General features: G+C 39.0%; 4 protein-coding genes across 4 annotated transcripts; 1 reads left to right on the forward strand and 3 right to left on the reverse strand.

Annotated features, from left to right (window-relative positions):
- Nucleotides 1-2,889: 2,889 nt before the first annotated feature.
- Nucleotides 2,890-4,917, reverse strand: LOC125592879 (probable calcium-binding protein CML50). Its single transcript, XM_048768455.1, has 5 exons — nt 4,064-4,917; nt 3,706-3,752; nt 3,437-3,612; nt 3,326-3,344; nt 2,890-3,205 (listed from the first exon to the last, which is right to left on the reverse strand). Exons 1-5 carry the CDS (start codon nt 4,809-4,811, stop codon nt 3,101-3,103), a joined length of 1,095 nt encoding a protein of 364 aa, XP_048624412.1. The 5' UTR covers nt 4,812-4,917; the 3' UTR covers nt 2,890-3,100.
- A 917-nt stretch (nt 4,918-5,834) lies between these two features.
- On the forward strand, nt 5,835-7,818 carry LOC106372674 (UDP-URONIC ACID TRANSPORTER 1). Its single transcript, XM_013812941.3, has 4 exons — nt 5,835-6,438; nt 6,859-6,962; nt 7,172-7,400; nt 7,478-7,818. Exons 1-4 carry the CDS (start codon nt 5,983-5,985, stop codon nt 7,622-7,624), a joined length of 936 nt encoding a protein of 311 aa, XP_013668395.2. The 5' UTR covers nt 5,835-5,982; the 3' UTR covers nt 7,625-7,818.
- Nucleotides 7,819-7,905: 87 nt separating this feature from the next.
- LOC106370017 (F-box/kelch-repeat protein At4g39560-like) lies at nt 7,906-9,605 on the reverse strand. The gene has a single exon (XM_048768780.1). The coding sequence runs from the start codon at nt 9,577-9,579 to the stop codon at nt 8,524-8,526; it is 1,056 nt and encodes a 351-aa protein (XP_048624737.1). The 5' UTR covers nt 9,580-9,605; the 3' UTR covers nt 7,906-8,523.
- Nucleotides 9,606-10,590: 985 nt separating this feature from the next.
- On the reverse strand, nt 10,591-18,663 carry LOC125593008 (ferredoxin-dependent glutamate synthase 1, chloroplastic/mitochondrial-like). Its single transcript, XM_048768853.1, has 31 exons — nt 18,224-18,663; nt 17,834-18,146; nt 17,177-17,619; nt 16,965-17,096; nt 16,742-16,840; nt 16,457-16,527; nt 16,179-16,275; nt 15,960-16,052; nt 15,724-15,869; nt 15,153-15,639; nt 14,924-15,081; nt 14,706-14,835; nt 14,565-14,623; nt 14,378-14,483; nt 14,196-14,292; nt 14,004-14,119; nt 13,739-13,936; nt 13,557-13,667; nt 13,245-13,484; nt 13,065-13,163; nt 12,882-12,977; nt 12,597-12,794; nt 12,443-12,517; nt 12,243-12,371; nt 12,068-12,166; nt 11,859-12,001; nt 11,697-11,790; nt 11,366-11,604; nt 11,209-11,287; nt 11,051-11,134; nt 10,591-10,946 (listed from the first exon to the last, which is right to left on the reverse strand). The coding sequence occupies exons 1-31, from the start codon at nt 18,491-18,493 to the stop codon at nt 10,785-10,787; spliced, it is 4,863 nt and encodes a 1,620-aa protein (XP_048624810.1). The 5' UTR covers nt 18,494-18,663; the 3' UTR covers nt 10,591-10,784.
- Nucleotides 18,664-19,028: the final 365 nt, after the last annotated feature.

The following is a 19,028-nucleotide window of genomic DNA, read 5'->3' on the forward strand; positions in this document are numbered from 1 at the left end:
CATGAGTTGATTGATTCTTTTATGCCACAAGATTAAACTTTTTTTTTTTACATTTATCTTATTAAAACAAAAACATTGTGTTAGACCCAACTTTTAGTCATGTGTATTGTGTAACACTATATAAATTGTCATTAATGATTAATTAAAACATTATATCTACATTAAAGTAATTATGGAAACAACCTTATACTACTATCTATGTTTCTAAAAAAATGAATAATTAATTTTATGTCCAAACACTATGAAACATTAAGTCTCACCTTTAAATAAAATTTTATTAATTAATTTTTTAAAAAGTGATAAAATTAAGTAATTGACTAACACCCAAATAATTTATAAAACAAAATAAAAATAGGTATAACTTTTCCGGGTTTCGATACTACAAAATAATTTCATTTAATACGAAATCAATTAAATTAATAGATTTTATTTAAACTTAAATAAACTTTTATACTAAAATAAATATTATATATAAATGAAATGTTAGAGTTAATAATTTAACATCAAATAAGTTTTATAATTCAAAATTTATCAAAAATATATATCGCACAAATAATCAAATAAATTACAAAAATTTAATTAAAAATTCATGACGAAAAAGATGAAATTTTTTGAAAATAAAATTAAGTAATATCTTATATAAGTTCGTATTAATATAAATAAAAAATAATATAATTATATATATATTCAAATATATTAGAATAAAAATGTTAAAACATTTTATATCGTTAACAAAATTCTGTTAAAAATATTTATGCTCTTTTAAATGCAGACCATAATCTAGTTTGTTTTAAAACTCCGGGGTCAAACTAAACTGGAAAAGTAACTTGTAATAATAGCATTCATTAGCAAACCCTTTCAAAAAAAAAAAAAAAACAATAACATTCACACCAGCGAAGAACATACAACAACATAACAAAATCTGAAAATTTGCAAAGGGGTACATCTGTTATAAGAAACTTTATGCGATGAGGAAAGGGAGGTCAGTGAGCATGAAGGCTTCGGATAAATTAATTTGATGTTTTTGGATTGGCTCCATTACTAATTATATTTTACAACATGTAATTATATTTTTGATTAACATTTTTAATATATACAATATTTTTTTTTGTAACACAAACTTCATTAAACTAAAAAACTTCAAAACCCTGTTGGGTTCAATACAAACGAGAGCTCATAAAGAGCTTGCTTAGCTAAACTATCAGCAACCTTGTTTTTTTCCCGGGGGATCCAAACAAAGGAAATACTCACAAAAGACATAGATAGAATAATAATGTCTGCAACAATCCCATAAATCTCTGCTACAGCATTCCCATCGTTGATTGCTTTAATAAGTTGAGAGGAGTCTGACTCGCACTGGATCTTCTGGATTCCCAGTTCCTTGCAGTTGTTAATCGCTGCTCTTAGTGCTAGGACTTCTGCGACGAGAGGTGAGGCCACGAAAGGCGCTGTTGAAGCTTGGGGCCATTGTTCTTGCTGGAAGGTTATCAGGTGACCAAGTCCTGCTGTCTGTGTAGCTCCATTCCAAGCGCCATCCGATTGCACAGAGGAAGTGTCCGCTGTTATGGTCAACAGGGGGGAGAGGGAGGCTCGTGATGATTGAGATGCCTTGCTCTGTGCATTGGTCCATTCCTTTGCAGTTGTTATCGCTTTAGTTAATGTTTCTTCTGGGGTGCTCTGTTTTTTGTTAAAAATCAGTGTGTTCCTCGCGTTCCAAAGAGTCCATAAGATCCAGGGGGCCAAACGGCCGAGGACTAGTCCCGTGGGGGGGGGAGAGTATCCAGCGTGCATAGCAGCGGCCAGCCATTTGCTAAATCTATTAATCCACTCGAATCAAAGCTGTGTTTGAAAGGGGCTAGTTCCCATGCCTTTTTAGCGAAGGTGCAGTGGAGTAGGAAATGATTGATAGATTCAGTCTTTCCGCATCTAATACACTTGGGGTCAACATCAATGTTGCGGTGGAGAAGTTGTTCTCCAACTGGTATAGCTCGGTTCATCACTTTCCAAAGGAAAAGTTTGACTTTCGGAGCTGTATGTAGGTTCCAAACCCCTCTTTGCCAATCAAAATCAGCAGGCAGCGCAGGGGGTGCCGGTATTATATGATTGTCTTCGAGTCCCGTTTGGTATCCTGATTTTGTAGTATACTCCCCAGTGAGAGTACGAAGCCATATAAGTTTATCCGGAGCCCCAGACTTGCTTGGTTTGATGAGGAGTATCTTCTCTTCCACGAAGGGAGCTATCAGTTGGATCTTTTCTCTATCCCATTCTCCTGTGTTGTGGTCAATGAGCTCTGCAACTTTGGTATCTTGGAGCGCTTCAGCCACAGGTCCTATCGGTCTCTCTTGAGAGGTTAAGCTCAGCCATGGGTCGCTCCATACCTTTACTGACTCTCCGTTTCCAATGGCCCATCCAGCATTCCTTACGATTAAATCTCTGCCTATCAACACACTTCTCCATCCATGCGATGCGGTAGCCCGACATGTGACAGTGAGAAAGCCCTCATCGCAGCAAGACTTGCCTTTCAGCACTCTGCTCATGAGTCCCTCGGGCTGATTTAAAATTCTCCATCCTAGTTTTGCCAAAAACGCATCATTAAAACATTCAAAATCTCGGAATCCAAATCCTCCTTTTCCTTTTGGTTTCACCATGGAATCCCATGAGACCCAAGCGATTTTACGAACTCCGTCACTACTGTCCCTCCAGAATCTTGTCAATGCCGACTGGATTTTCTTCGTCAGGGATTTGGGCAGCTTGAAACAAGTCATCGCGTGAGAGGGAATGGGCGTTAGGGCGCTTTGTAACATAGTCATCTTCCCAGCTGTTAATATATACAGTATATGTAGTTATTATGTATTAACAACAAACAAGATGTAATACTCAGCCATAACATGAGTTGTTTGAAACTTTTATACACCAAAATGTAATAATACACAATCATAACAATGAGTTGATTGATTTTTTTATTTTGTTTTTACACTTGTTTTGAACTCTGGAATCCAACCAAACCGGAAAAGTAACTTGTAACAAAAGCATCCACACCAGCGACAAACATACAACAACAACATAAGAAGATGTGAAAATGTGTAAAGGGGTTCATCCGTTATGCGATGAGGAAGGGGAGGACAGTGAGCATGAAGGATTCGTAAGTGAAAGTAGCAGAGCCTGAGTATCCTGTGTCCTTCTCCTTGAACTTCTCTGTTAATCCCTGCAAATTTTCATCATCAAAATAAATCAAAACAAGTCATAAAGAATCTGCAGTTGATGATCAGGAAGACAAATCAAAGAACAACTAATCTATGAGGAACAAAGTAAATGATAGGTATACCTTAACAGTGAGACAGCACCTGCATCATAAACACAAAGCAGAATGAATAGCTAGCAACAAATCAAATCAATCAAGGCTAAAAGAAGAGAGGGTATGCAACGAAGAACGTACTCAATGAAATTGTCATATTCAATGGCCCTGTTCTTGCCACCGCTTTTGTCGAATTTGGAAACAAGAAGATCCAAAATAACAGGAGAAACTGAAAACCCGAGGCTCAAAAGCGCATCTCTCAGCTCACTCACATCTATTCTCCCGCTCCTGTCCTTATCAGACCTCTCAAAGATGGACTGAACCAAATCACATGTGTGTCAACTTCACAAACCAATCTTCCTATCCTACTAAATCATAATAAAACGATAAAAAAAAAACTCAAAACTTACCCTCCAGTTCTGAAGACTGTAGAAAAGTGCAGTAAACTCCTTAGGTCCTATAACACACAGAGATTGCCATACGTCATTACAGAACACCAATTCAAAACCAGCCTAGCAAGAATGCAACTTGATTGATTATTTATATGATCTCAACTAGAACTATAATAATGAAAAACCAAAAAAAAACTCTCTTGCACGTAGTTTAACGAAATCATCCAATTAGTAAGAATAGAAATTCGATTATTGCCGAACCTAAAACACATAAGATGAATTATTTCAAAAAAAAAACACACACACACATAAGATGAAATGAACAGAACACTGAATAATAACATATCATAGAGATGGATAATTAGAGAAACGTTACCTATCTTCATGGCGTTGGTGTTGGTGAACAGATACATAAGAAGATGAACAGTTCTCATGCTGAACCTCTGCTGGTAAGACGATAAAGCCCCTTGAAGCTCCTTGTCATCGATGAACCCACTTCCGTCCTGATCCGCAGCCTGGAAGCAAGCCACTATGTTCGGATCCGTCCCCGGAGCAAAACCCGACGGAACCAGAGAAGCGAAGGGGCTTCCGTAAGAAGACCCCTGAGGAGAAGGATAGCCTCCGTATCCTCCTGGACGAGGCGGAGCACCACCGTAACCGCCGTATTCAGGAACCCCCGACGGCGGAGCAGCAGCTCCGTATCCGCCGTAAGGACGCGGCGCAGCGCCGTAACCGCCGTATTCGGAATGCGGCGGAGCAGCTCCGTATCCTCCCGGACGGGGAGGAGCAGCACCGTAAGGTCCAGACGGCGGCGAAGCTCCGTAGCCGCCGCCGAAAGGCTTCTCATTCGGCGGGTTGAAGTCCCCTGGAGGAGGAGGAGAAGGAGCGTACGGTGGAGCAGAAGGAGCAGACGAGGATTGGGGCTTCGACGCGCCGTAGGGGACAGCGTAAGGAGATGATGATCCGTACGGAGGATTGTTTCCGCCGCCGTAGCTGTAACCGTGACCTTGGCTCGTCGGAGGATTGTTTCCGGTGGAGGAGTAAGGTGGCTGAGGAGGGGGAGGTTGATTCCCACCGCCGTAGCCGTAACCGTAGCCTTGGCTCGTCGGAGGGTAACCTGACATCGCTGGAAAGGGTTTGAGAAAGAAACCGAACTTTTTTTTTTGATTGATTAAAAGAGATCGAAGAAGAAGAGGTTTGACCTTCTTTAGCTTTGTCAAACAGATGAGGACAACTCTTGTCATTTCGTCTCTTGTTCCCAAGTATTTACAAGTTATGCCATTGGGATCGGATCTGACCGACAATCAGATTAGAGGTTTATTAAAGAGTTCGGTTTAGAAACTAGAATCAATCTAATTTGGTAATGATATTACAAGTTCGTTTGTTTTTCTGTTAATCTATTTCGAATTATTTTTAGATAAACTGATTTGATCTTCTTCGACAAATCATACATTGAACTAAGATCTTAAGTACTACTATATGTCTATAGCCATCAATTTAAATTGATATAAAATCACCAAATCAAAATCAATTCGAGCAAAAAATTGTCTAACCAATTCAATCTAAACTAAACCAAAACTAAAATTTGTCTGGTCGATTTTTGACTTGGAATAGATAAATATTAATATTTCGTCGTTCAAAAAAATAAAATAAAATAAATATTAATATTTTAAAAATTAATTTTTGAAGTAAAAATGCATAGGCGGCAAATCCATTATAGTCTAAATACAATTTAATACAAATTAAATAATAATATTAATACAAATCTAGAAATTATATATTTTAATTATTTTTTATAAATAATTTATATAATTCATCAATATAATTTTATGATTAAATCAAAATTATAATATCTAATAGAAATATAAAATATTTATAAATAAGTTAATAATTTGTTAATTTCTAGACTTCGCTTAGATCCTAAATAATCTGTATAATATTTAGTTTTCTACGAAGAAGCATGTGATTACCGTCATTTTTTGAACATTGATAAATATTATTCTGTGCAGTATACGCAAGTCTAATAATATTAAAACGAAAAATATACAATATGATTGATTACTACGTTACATAAATGAAAAAAGCAATTTACATATTCAGCAGAAATAATTTAAAGTTGCGACAAAAAGATAAAAGAAAGACAAAAACTAAAGGCTTTTGTCCTTGCCGTTCCATGCTCCAAGTGAGGACCTGATTTATCTTGTTTCTCTCTCTCTCTCTCTTTCTTTCTCTCAACGGATCTCGATCTCGCCGAGGAAGAAGAAGAAGAAGAAGAAGAAGAACACAACATTAACAATGTCGTCTTCCTCCTCATCAAAGAAGCAGACCCTCTTCATATCGACCCTCATCATCTCATGGTACTCCTCCAACATCGGCGTCCTCCTCCTCAACAAGTTCCTCCTCTCCAACTACGGATTCAAGTTCCCCATCTTCCTCACGATGTGCCACATGTCCGCTTGCGCCATCCTCAGCTACATCTCCATCGTCTTCCTCAAGCTCGTCCCTCTCCAGCACCTCAAATCTCGCTCCCAGTTCCTCAAGGTCGCCACTCTCAGCGTCGTCTTCTGCGCCTCCGTCGTCGGCGGCAACATCTCGCTCCGTTACCTCCCTGTTTCTTTCAATCAAGCCGTCGGTGCTACGACGCCGTTTTTCACCGCGCTCTTCGCGTATCTCATGACCCTTAAGAGGGAGGCTTGGGTTACCTATGGTGCTCTTGTCCCTGTCGTTGCTGGCGTTGTCATTGCTAGTGGGGTAAAGCTTTTATCTTTCTTTTATTTTTCCTCTGTTTTCGATTCTGTTAATAATAGTAATAATGCCATTGTTTAGGATTTACAGTTCTGGATCCGTAGAAAGATGATAGCTTTAAAGAGATTGTATATGTTCTGTGAAAGGCTAAAACATTGAAATGGGATCTTGAAAAGCTGAGTCTTGTGTTATCTATAAAGCTTCAGCCTTTTATGGTTTAATCAGGTCTAGATTTTGGGATCTCCTTCTTTCACCTGCAAGGTGATATCTTTTTCTACTGTCTGTCATTTTAGTTTCTAGGAGCTTATCAAGTGGTTATATTATATCCTTGTTTTGTTTTTAGTTGTCTGATCTTTGATCTCGGTTCTTAGTGTTTTTATTGTTGTTGTCTGATCATTGATCTAATCAGCGTTTTTCTATTTGCAGGGTGAACCAGGGTTTCACTGGTTTGGTTTCATAATGTGCATTAGTGCTACTGCAGCAAGAGCCTTTAAATCTGTTCTTCAAGGCATCTTACTTTCTTCAGAAGGGTAAATCATTATCCTGTTGAGTTTTTACATTCGGCAAGTAGTTAAATGATCTAATCAGGAAACTTTTCTTACCTAAAACAAGAGATGTAATGATTAGTTAGGTAGGATGTTGTATATCAGGTTTTAAGATCTTTAATTTAAATCTGTTATCAACAATTGATAGCGCATTTATTTATAATTATCTCTGCTTTTTCTTTTTTCACACGCAGGGAAAAATTGAACTCGATGAATTTGATGCTGTACATGTCACCTATAGCTGTCGTTGCTCTTCTTCCAGTGACGCTAGTTATGGAACCAGACGTGATCAGCCTGACCTTGACCCTTGCAAAGCAGCATCAGTACATGTGGATACTTCTCCTGGTTAACTCCGTAATGGCTTATTCAGCCAATCTGTTGAATTTTCTAGTTACAAAACACACAAGCGCCCTCACTCTCCAGGTACCTTATCGCATCTTATCATCTTGTTCTCACCCGAGAGATATTAATGTTGATTTGTGTTTTCACAACTAATGCAGGTTCTTGGAAATGCTAAAGGAGCAGTTGCAGTGGTGATATCGATCTTGATCTTTCAAAACCCGGTTACTGTTATGGGAATTGGCGGGTACTCTATAACGGTTCTTGGGGTGGTTGCTTACGGAGAGACAAAACGCAGATTCAGATGAACTATTCAGTTCCAGCAACATAGCGCTTCACACTCCCTATGTTTGGTTCTTCATCTGTTTTTTTTTTTTTATCAAGACTCATTAATTAGTGATTTTTTTTTGTAACTATTCTTATTAATATACGCGCTATATAGAATTATATGTATCAGACTATGTTAGATTCTATGATTGGAAGCCATTGTTGTTCATCTCAACACAACCCCCCTCTGTCTATGATGGGCTGCCATATTCGCTGTTTAATCTATTAGCTCACCGTACATTATTTTGCAAAAGAACTCAAGTTACCCCCCCCCCTTAACCAATGGTCACCTTCTAGAAAAGATCAAACAATACTCAATACTTATATGTTGTGAATGGCAACAAAAGTCGTACTGGAATGAAAGCTAAGGAAACAGAGACACTGGTGAAGAAGTCAAGTTCTAGTTCACCTCTAGTTGAAGACACATGTCTTCCATGATATACCAGCTCTGTTTTTTTATTTTTTTTGGGGCTTTATGTATTTGCTCAGGTCCTATACTTCCTCGGTTCCTCTGTTACACTTTTGTAGTCGTTGGAGAGTAAAATTTTGGTTTTAAAATAAGTGTTGTTTAATAATTTCAATGCAAAATTTATTGATTTCATATTTCATTCTATATTTCTATTAGTTGAAATGTGGTTAAGTGTATTGGTAATGATGTTTTTGTTTAATAAATATACAAAATTAAATATTTTCTTAATTATTTGTGTCCAAGTCAAAAACGATAATTAAAATGAAACAAAAAGAGTATAGTTCTGTCTGAAACTCGATCCAGTGGTTGTTCTTTTAATGATACAAACCAGCTTTAAGAAGGAAAAAAACACCAATTAAAGCCAATATAACTGAGTTCAATAAGAGACCAACGATAATGAAAACAACTGATTCATTTAGGAGAAACAAGAACAGAAGCAGAGTATAAGACTTTAAAACCAGATGAGAGAATATCATCAAGTTTGAAGACAGTATCGGACCATTCGACCTTACCCCAAATCTCGCCTCCTTTCCTCCTTAAGGAAATCTCGGCAGAACAAAGCCAAGTCTGACGAACAAGAGAGCTGATCCAGAAGATGACAATGTTACCAGCAGAGTTGGTGCAGAGTCTGCATATATCAATATTATCACAATGCTCTTCCAAACCCTTGACTTGCTTCCAACGCAACTCATCAGGATCACACCACAGTATCGTCTCGAAAGGAGCACGACAGAATAAAAGCTTCCCTATAGCACAACAATCGTCCTTGTTTCGTGAAAAAAAGTCTCTTCTTAGGTCTGGTCTCCAAAAAAACATACGCTTACTTGGCAACAAGTGGAAGCTATCACCCTCCACGTCAACCCCGTAAACCTTCTTCTCCTCCTCGATCACCACACTATGCCAGATCCTGCTTTTTATCTTGGGGAGAAACCAGGTACCCCAAGTTTGAGTCTGTAGATCGAAAACCTCTGCCCAGTTTGTGGAATCAGCTTCCTCTCTACACCCACCACAAACGTATATCTTCCCGTCGACGAGGTTCGCGGATGCATAAACACGAGGCCTCTTCATCGACGGGACACGGTTCCACGTGTGATAGAAACAGTCGAGGAACCAGACATCACTAGTGAGACGGCAGTTTATGAGTCCGCCCAAGACATAGATGCCTCCGTCCACCGCCACGAAAGAGGATGACTCCGGAGCCTGGTTAGGGTTCAGGCGGCGATGGTGAGGGTTGAGGACGAACCAACGTGGGTTACCACCAGAGATGCGCATGCATACGTAGAGACACGTCTCGGTGCAACCCATCCGCCGTCTCAGTTCCGAGAGCTCAGGGGAAGATACGAGAGCGCGGTGGCTCTTTGAGGCGGTAGCTAAGGCCGCTAGGTCAAATCCCGAGATCTGAGCCAGGCAAGTAACTGCCACGTCATCTGGCAGCGAGCATAACCCAGACGACGGAGACACTTTCATCTTCTTGACAGGTGGTGGCTACAGGGCCTGCTCAACACTCATAGGGACCTTGGACAAAAACAAAATTTATACTCTCTAAAATTTATATGCAGAGTTTAAAATATTTTTAAGATTTAGTCAATAATATTTTGTATATTTTATAATGAAAATAAAACTATATACATATCAAATAATTTGAGGTCCTTTTCAATTTTATTTATTATAGGGAACACATGTTTGGGTACGGGACGGTCGCACCGCTTGTCCCTCCTAATAAACCGGCCCTAGGTCATAATAATTTTATAAATATATACATTATCAATTTAAATACCATTAAAATAAATTATTTTCCATACATTAAAAATATTTAGCAATAAAATTAAGTTATAAACGCTTTTACATACAAATTTTTTCTTCATAATATAAATATTAAAAAGAATACATAAATTATATATAATATATATAAGGAATGCGGAAAATCATTTCGGAAATGATAGTATATATTTATTTTTCCAATATTAATTAGGATCTTAATGTCCTTTCTTTTTGTTTTGTCAGTTTATATTGTGTAAAAAATCACAATCTCTATATTATTTCCTTTAATCCGTTTACTCTAATTTCTGAAATTTCTCAATTCATACATTTGGGAATGCTAAAGAACCAGTTGCAGTGGTGATTGTCTCGATCTTGATTTTTAAAATCCGGTCATGGGAATTGGCGGGTACTCTATAACCGTTCCTGGAGAAGGGGGGTTGGTTGCTTATGTTTGGTTCTTCATCAAGACTCATTAGTTATTGACTTTCTGAAACTATTCTTATTAATATACGCACTATATAGAATTATATTACATATGTAATATGTACCAGACTATGTTAGATTCTATGGTGAGATACATCAATGATATATTTTCCTCCAGAAACGCCCTCTCTGTGTCTATGGATGGTCTGAGCTGCCAGTTTGGTTGTGAATTAAAATACTACAAACTTTTATTTAATGAAGATAATATAATATGCAAATTTATGGAATTTTTCATGGCAGTTGAATTCATTTATTTAACTGAATAAACTGTACATCTATAGCAATCATGATGGTACTGTTAAAGATCACAGGACAATTAAGAATATTGTCTCCACACATTGATGATCTATGAATGACACCATTGATGTATCAATCCTTCTGTTTCCAACTGCAACATGTTTGAATGGTGTTTGATGATGACCTCTCCTCTATGCCGATTGGAATGTGACTTCACCGGTGGCTGTTCTTACATAAGCAGCAGAAGCTTCAGGAGTGTCTTCCTCGCTCGGTGGAACCAGCTGCCAGAAGAGAGGTAGATACTTTTCCCATTCCTTCAGGATCGTCTCTCCTTTGCTGCTTCCAGTTTTTTCCTTTTTTACCAAAAAAAAAAAAACAAAAGAGTGAGGTTTATTTATATATGAATGAAGCCATCAAAGACGAAGTCACTCTTCTTGAAGCTGGTCTAAGGACTTACCACATGGGCTTCGATTAAGCTCTTCAGCTGCAACTCCCCTGCAGGTGCAGTTACTCTCTGGATCTTCACTATCTCTCGGTTAATCTGTAACATTAGTTTGTTCAGACAAAATGTCCAAAGAAAGAATGTAAACAAGAAATGGATACAAAGAAAGAAACCTTTGGAAGAAGAGTGTCGTCTTCATCAAGAAGGTAAGCTAACCCTCCTGTCATACCTGCAGCTACATTTCTTCCCACCCTGTTTCAATGTGAAAACAATGTCAGTTTACAAAGTTTATCTGCAAACTCATCGACCAGTTTTGAGTTATTTACTCACTTTCCAAGCACGACGACACAGCCACCAGTCATGTACTCACAGCAATGGTCCCCAGTGCCTTCAACCACTGCCTCAGCGAGTGAGTTTCTAACCGCAAACCTCTCCCCAGCTTTGCCTCTAGCGAATATCTGACCCCCCGTTGCACCGTACAAGCAAGTGTTCCCAACTATGGTTGCTTCCTCAGGCACAAACCCAATTTTATCCACAGGAGTTACTACTATCTCCCCACCAGCCATTCCCTTCAAAAAAAAAAAGAACCAAACACTTAGCTGATTTGCTAACTTGTGATGCAAGAAACTGATGTTTTCGATCGATAGAATGATAGTTTTACCTTTCCTACGTAGTCATTGGCCTCTCCTACGAGTCTGATGTTCATACCGGGAATCAAGAAGCATCCAAAGGACTGTCCCGCACTCCCAAGGAAGCTGCAGACAAGACAAGAGTTTAGACATGTAGGGTTTATACAGAAAGTTTTAGTTATCTTGTTTCTCACGTTAGGTTCACTTGTCCAGCAAAACCAGTGTCTCCATATTTCTTTGCGATGACACCAGCAACGCGACCACAAGCAGCACGGTCTATGTTGCATATCTTTACGGTTTTATCAACCACTTTTTCGTTCTCTATAGCATCTTTCACCTGGAGAGAGATTAAAAAAACTGTTAGCAACTAGAACATAGTGATAAATTGAAAGAGTCCTATTACCAATGGATCGTCAAGAATATCATCATCGAGAACAGGTCCGTTTGTGTGAACCTCCTGCTTTCTGATCTCAGTACTGCTCATTGAAGGTACTCCAACAGACTGAAAAGAGTGAAGAAAATTAGAAAAGTTATAGCAAGCTTGTTGAGTTTCGCTAGAGGTAGAGTCTAGTTGATACCGAGAGAAGGTAGCTCAGGTCGAGATGCTGAGTTTTCACTAGCGAAATGTCTCGTGGTTTCAGTAACTCGGTTCGTCCAATGATGTCATCTAACTTGCTGTATCCTAACTGAGCCAAGATGCCTCTCACCTGCCGAGAAGAGATTCTCCTTTTAGATGAGATTAGTGACGGGAGAAGTTTTAGTGATTGAGATGACTAACCTCTTCTGCTACGTATAAGAAGTAGTTGACTAGATCACCAGGCACACCGGGGAATCTTGCACGCAGTTCTTCTCTCTGTGACCATTCAGAAAGCGTCAGTGAAACTCATGAGAAGATGAATAAGAAGCCAAGGAAAGTTTTAGGCGATCTTTACCTGACTTGCAACACCTACTGGGCAGTTGTTAGTGTGGCAAATACGAGCCATGACACAGCCAGTAGCAATCATTGCCAAAGAACCAAATCCGTATTCATCAGCACCCATTGCTGCAGCCATTAGTACATCAACACCACTCTTTAAGCCTCCATCTACTCTTAAAATGACTCTCTCCCTAAGCCCATTCTCAATAAGAGTCTGCAAAAGAGAAGTAGAAGAAATGAGTTTTTATCTAAGCCTCCAAAAGGAATTGGTGTGTATTCACATGGTCAACAAAAGGTTTACTTGGTTAGTTTCAGTTAGTCCAAGCTCCCATGGACCACCAGCGTGTTTAATGGAGCTTATTGGACTAGCACCAGTTCCACCATCATGCCCTGATATCTGAGGATCATATCAAAAGGAACAATGAAACTTCTTTGCAACATGAGATCAAGAAGAGGCAGTTCTACTTGATATTCAAGTTGATACCTGGATAATATCAGCGTTACCCTTTGCAACACCAGAAGCAACTGTTCCAATTCCAGCTTCTGCTACCAGCTTGACTGATACTTTTGCATTTGGATTGATCTGTTTGTTCAGGTGGAAATTACATTATATGGATTGTTTGTCTCAACTGTTTATTAAATTCTTTAAAAAAATATTGATCACCTGATGCAGATCAAAGATCAGCTGAGCGAGATCCTCTATGGAGTAAATGTCATGGTGAGGAGGTGGAGATATAAGAGGAACACCAGGCTTAGAGCTTCTTAGCCTTGCTATATAAGCACTGACTTTCTTTCCAGGAAGCTGACCACCTTCCCCAGGCTTAGCACCTTGTGCAACTTTGATCTCCAGCTGATCTGCATTCACCAAGAACGTTGGTGTGACTCCAAAACGCCCTGAAGCAACCTGAGACAATACAAAATGCATTAGATGAAGGTTTTATAAGTAGTTCTTTGAAGTAGAAGATGAGAATATGACCTGCTTGATAGCACTTGTTGCAATGTCCCCATTTTGAAGACCTTTGAGATGTGGTAGTGTTGGTGAGTATCCATCAACCACATCCGTAAGCGGCTTCCAACGGATAGGATCCTACAAAGAGATACAAATTAGATTTTGATTTTTTTTACTAGAAAAGATGTGCCATTTGAATATATACTTACCTCTCCACCTTCTCCAGAGTTTGATTTGCCACCAATCCTATTCATGGCAATAGCAATAGCTTCATGAGTTTCTCTTGAGATAGCACCAAGTGACATTCCACCAGTACAGAATCTCTGAACTATAGAGACAGCAGGCTCTACTTTCCCCACTGGGATGGGTGCACGGTCACTCTTGAACTCAAGTAGATCACGTAGGACCTATAGGAGAAAGTAAGGTAAGTGAACTTCATCAAGCTTTATAAAGACTTAACTATATAGTACTCACATTAACAGGTCGGTTAGCGAGATGCTGTTGATAGACAGCATATGCAGTTTCACTCTTTTCACGGACGGCCTTGTGGAGCAACTTTGACATCTCCGGGTTGTTTGAATGATACTCACCTAAAAAGAACAACAAGAGTTGTGCAAATGAAAATGCATAGAACATACTACAAGTTGTATCCATACAGCATATTACCTCCAGGTCTAAATTGAATGAACCCGAAGTTTTCTAGTCTCTTAGTTGTATCCTCAGAAAAGGCCTTCACCCAGAAAGACAGTGTCTCCCTTGCCAACTGCAAGCAGATTAGCATTTTCTTTGAAGCAATGTTGATTTGATCAGTAAAGTAATTAAAAAAGTCACTGTGATGTATTCCTCACCTCATCAAAGGTGAGTCCACTGATTTTAGACACACTACCAGTGAATGCAAGATCAACAACATCCTGCCCCAAACCATATATCTCAAAAATCTGAGCACCACAATAACTGTAAAAGAAAAATGTTTAGTCAGAAGTTGTAGAAAATGAACATAACATAAGTCACAGGTAATAAAATATTAAATGGAACCTTGAAAGCAATGAGATGCCCATCTTGGACAAGATTTTAAGAAGCCCTGCATTAACCGCCTGCAAATTAAACCATTGTGAAAAAATCAGAATCCATTATATAACGTTAAAACAACTACAAGATGTGTACTGAAATACTCACCTTGGTATAATTCTTCTGAGCTTGTTCAATGGTTACAGTGGGAATTTTACCGTTACGCATTAAGGCCACAGTTTTGTTACTTAAACGCCATTGTCTACATGTCTCCAGTGCCAAGTATGGGCATACAGCACTGTGGGAAAAATTTCACAAAGCATAGTCTTAGGCAAAGAAACAAAGACATATTTAGAAATATTCAGAATAAGACCAAAGAGACTAACCTTGCACCATATCCAATCAAACAAGCAAACTGATGTGTGCTGAAGCACTGAGCCGTATCAGCAACAATGGAAGCTGACATCCTCAAGCCATTCTGAATAAGATGTTGATGAACAGCTCCAACGGCTAACATTATAGGAATTGCAGGCCGGGTCGGTTCCTGAAAGAGCCAAGATTGATTATTAGCAGAAAGTGTAACATCATAAGTGAAGAAAGTGTATTACAATTTACCAGGCTATCGGTTCGGTCTGAAAGTATAAGCAGCTGAGAGCCACTCCGGACAGCATCATCAGCTGCTTCACAAAGATAATAAAGAGCCTTTTGCAAGGAGCCTTCAACACCTTTTCTTATATCGAAAAACGTGGACAGAACCTTGGGTTTCAAGTATGTATCCTTCATCAACTCTTCAATCCCTCCTTCGTTCAACACAGGGTTTGAAAGAATGACCTGGGAGGCGTTCTCAGGCCCAAGCTCCAGTATGTTCCCACGTTTGCCGATGTTTACTTCAAGAGACATAACCAAGCCTTCCCTAAGGGGATCAATGGCAGGGTTTGTAACCTGAGCAAATCTTTGCTTGAAGTAATCGTAAAGCATGTGTGGCCTTTGAGACAGTCCTGCCAGTGGAATATCATCACCCATGCAGAAGGTTGGTTCCTTTCCTTGGGAGGCCATAGACTCAATGACCATTTGCACATCCTCACTTGAGTAACCAAATGCCCTGGTAAGATGTGATTTGTATAAGGACTAGCTTCTGAATGGTAAAAGAAACAAAAAGATGAAAGTTTCATGAGTTTTTTCTTACTGTTGGGTTCTTAAGATTTCTTCATTTTCCATGACAGTTGAGGATTTGAAATTGACAGGCTTCAAGAACCGGAGGTTTTCTTTGATCCACTTTCCGTATGGATTCAGTGAAGATACTCGCTTCTTGACCTCTGTGTTCTCATATACCTGTAATTTGGTGGGGTTTATGTCAGCTAAAGAAACTGTAAGAATATGTTCAAAAAGAGTAAGGAGGATTTGTATTGGCCATGTACCAACCTGGCCATTCACTAGGTCAGCAGCAATCATCATTCCAGGTCCTAGACGCCCTTTCATGGTGACTTTCGCCTCATCAACTGGTACTACTCCGACCTAAACATGAGCGTCATAAGATAAGTTTCTCAGTAAGTAAATAAGTCAATAACTTAGGAAAAAACAAGGTTGTAGTCACCATAAAGTGCATTTTTACTTGTATAGGTTAATGGACATATGAAATACCTCAGATGCAACATAGACGAAATTGTCACTAGTCCTCCAATAACGAGCAGGACGAAGGCCATTGCGGTCAAGACAAGCCCCAACTGTTTTTCCATCACTAAGTGACGAGTTCAAGTAACAAGTGTCAGATAAACCTGAGGAGAAGCCGAAAATAATAATGGAGAAACTCCAAGGAGTAGAAGCCTGAGCTCTTACCCAACAGGCAAACAACAACAATGCAGTGACTCGACCCAAAGGTGATAAGAAGGTTAAGTATGGCCAGTCCTGAAATGATTTACCTGAACAATAGTAATGCAGGACCATCCCAAGCCTCCATTTGTCCTTTGTAGTAGTCATAAAAGTCTAGAACCTGCAGTGCCAAAAAAAAAAACTTCAATCTCATGAAGAGATAATAAAACAGCTTGCCATGCAGGGATGTTAAACCAAATGTGCTACTAACAAAACAACAGAGATATTATTACAGGATGCAAGCAAAGGAGACAAAGGTGTTGCATATATAATAAGTGTGCAAGATCAAGATATTTGATAAGTAGAAGAAAAAATAAGTAGAAGATGAACGTTACCTCAGGATATTTGATAGATAAAGTTGGATGGTTTTTGTATGCCTCAGGGACAAGAATCATTAGAGCCTCCTCTGGTGTTCTGCCACTTCTTATTAATATCTGCCAGATATTATTCAAATAAGTGGCGAGTTAATATACTACCTAATACATGATTCTCATAGCAATTTTAGAGGATTTTTAACATTGAAAAATACACTATACACAAGAAGACAACACCACTTACTTCCGCAGCACTATCAAGGTTGGCAGAGTCTGAACCTCTGGGATTACCAAATGGACGAATCTCATTTTCACGGCCATTCCAAACAGAAGACTTCAAAGAAGCTTCTCTAGACTGCATCCAGTTTAAGTTCCCCTGCAAAATTCAAACAAAGAATTTCCTTCAACTAAGACACTTCGTTGCAAAGTTAAAAAATGTCTAGAAGCTAGTCGAACCTGTATGGTGTTGATCTCCCCGTTATGTCCAAGAAACCTCATAGGCTGAGCAAGAGGCCACCTGGGACTAGTGTTTGTGCTGTACCTTCTATGATAAATAGCAAAGGGAGACGTGTACAACTCATTCTGAAGGTCTAGATAAAACAGTCCAAGAGCTTCAGATCTAAGCATGCCCTTGTACACTATAGTTTGATTGGACAGTGAACAAAAATAGAGTTCAGTTCCCCAAGTCTCAGCAGCCACTGCTCTTTCAATCAACTTCCGACAGATGTAAAGCTCCCTTTCAATGTCATCAGTACTATCATCCTTTGCTATCTTCACAAACACTTGCTGTATGTTAGGCATTGTCTCTCTAGCGTTCTTACCAACTATGGGAGCATTCACAGGAACATCTCTCCACCCAAGAACCTCTAAGCCTTCTTTCTCAAATATATTTTCAATAACTACAAAAAAATAAAATACTTCAGTAACATATTGTCTCCATCTACTATAAAATAATAATGTTATAAAAATCGTTAAATTGTGGTCTGAACAAAATGATTTTTTTAATCTCGTTCAAAAGATTGGTGTAGCATCCACCTAAACAATAATCTTCTATAAGGCAACTACCCACCGCCTAGCGATTTCTTGAAAATTGATTAGAGGTATAGGATTCACCTTGTTTGGCTTCTTGCATGAAGGTATCTTCTTGTGGAAGAAAGATCATTCCAACACCAGTATGCAACTTATCAAAGGGAGCAAGGCCCTGTTCCTTGGCCCACACGTTAAAGAAGTCCCAAGGGATGGAAGACATAAGACCAGAGCCATCACCAGAATCATTGTCAGCTCCACACCCTCCACGATGTTCCATACACCCGAGAGCAATAAGAGCATCCTTGACGACTCCATGTGAAGGAATGTTATCTAAGTTTGCTATAAACCCGACACCACAAGCTCCTCTCTCGGACAATATATCTTCCAAGTTAGCAACCTAAAACATAACAACAAGAAACTTAGATTCTCAAAGAAACGTATCATCATCATCTAGATCTCAGTGAAGGAACGTACCTGAGGTTTTAAGTAGGAAGGAGAAGCGAGATCTTTGTCATGGACGCGTTCTAAGTCGATGACGGCACGAACAGAGGAGAGACGAGAGAGAGGAGAGGCGCGTGAGGTAGAGGAGGAAGAGTCTCCACGAAGTCTGCGTCTGGTTCTCTTGGACTTGCAGTAAAGTCCGACGAAGTCGACGAAGAAGAAGTTCTTGTCGGAAGAGAGAACAGAGCTTGGTGTTGTGGAGAGAAGAAGCTTAGGGACAGGGGAAAGAGATTTCATCGCCATTGTAAGGAGGAATGAGAGGCGTGTGTGTGGAAAATAAGATAAATGGGTTTAAACATTAAAACCAATATAATAAATAAGATAAATGGAGGAAAAAAATAAAAGGATGAAGTAAGAGGAAGAGGAAGATAACAGATGAGTGATGAGAGCTTACTGGAGCCTCTTCTTTCTTTCTTTCATTTTCTCTCTGTTTTCGTATTTATTCGTTTTCACAAGAATCACTAAGGGTATTTTGGGAATAATATATCAGTGATCGTAGTAAGTGCACAATATCGAATTTTCTTTCCGAGGAAAAATACAAGTGTTTTTGAGTGGTAACGGTCGGGAATCTGGGACCGCCATTTTCTAGTGCTTTAACCGGTTTGATACGGCAAATTTGGTCGTTAAACCGGATTGTGAGACATGAACACGCGGGTAAAATAACTGTAATTTTTTTTGGTAGTTGAGAGATGGTGACAAAAAATAGGATTATATAATTCGTTGCCAAAAAAGGATTATATAATTCATTTATGTATGTTTTGAAATGTTGTTATTTATG

The sequence above is a fragment of the Brassica napus genome, chromosome C9 (genome assembly GCF_020379485.1).
Source record: "Brassica napus cultivar Da-Ae chromosome C9, Da-Ae, whole genome shotgun sequence".
NCBI lineage: Eukaryota > Viridiplantae > Streptophyta > Magnoliopsida > Brassicales > Brassicaceae > Brassica > Brassica napus.

Bases quoted from the DNA above. Each gene is read 5' to 3' on its own strand.
- LOC125592879 (XM_048768455.1), bottom strand. From the start codon at position 4,811: ATGTCAGGTTACCCTCCGACGAGCCAAGGCTACGGTTACGGCTACGGC. The intron at 3,753-4,063 runs GTAACGTTTCTC...TGTGTGTTATAG, and splicing joins CACCAACGCCATGAAGATAG to GACCTAAGGAGTTTACTGCA. The intron at 3,613-3,705 runs GTAAGTTTTGAG...GATTTGGTTCAG, and splicing joins ACAGTCTTCAGAACTGGAGG to TCCATCTTTGAGAGGTCTGA.
- LOC106372674 (XM_013812941.3), top strand. From the start codon at position 5,983: ATGTCGTCTTCCTCCTCATCAAAGAAGCAGACCCTCTTCATATCGACC. The intron at 6,439-6,858 runs GTAAAGCTTTTA...TTCTATTTGCAG, and splicing joins GCGTTGTCATTGCTAGTGGG to GGTGAACCAGGGTTTCACTG. The intron at 7,401-7,477 runs GTACCTTATCGC...CAACTAATGCAG, and splicing joins CAAGCGCCCTCACTCTCCAG to GTTCTTGGAAATGCTAAAGG.
- LOC106370017 (XM_048768780.1), bottom strand. From the start codon at position 9,579: ATGAAAGTGTCTCCGTCGTCTGGGTTATGCTCGCTGCCAGATGACGTG.
- LOC125593008 (XM_048768853.1), bottom strand. From the start codon at position 18,493: ATGGCGATGAAATCTCTTTCCCCTGTCCCTAAGCTTCTTCTCTCCACA. The intron at 13,937-14,003 runs GTGAGTACTATA...TTTCTCCTATAG, and splicing joins TCGCTAACCGACCTGTTAAT to GTCCTACGTGATCTACTTGA. The intron at 12,795-12,881 runs GTAAACCTTTTG...TCTCTTTTGCAG, and splicing joins GACTAACTGAAACTAACCAA to ACTCTTATTGAGAATGGGCT.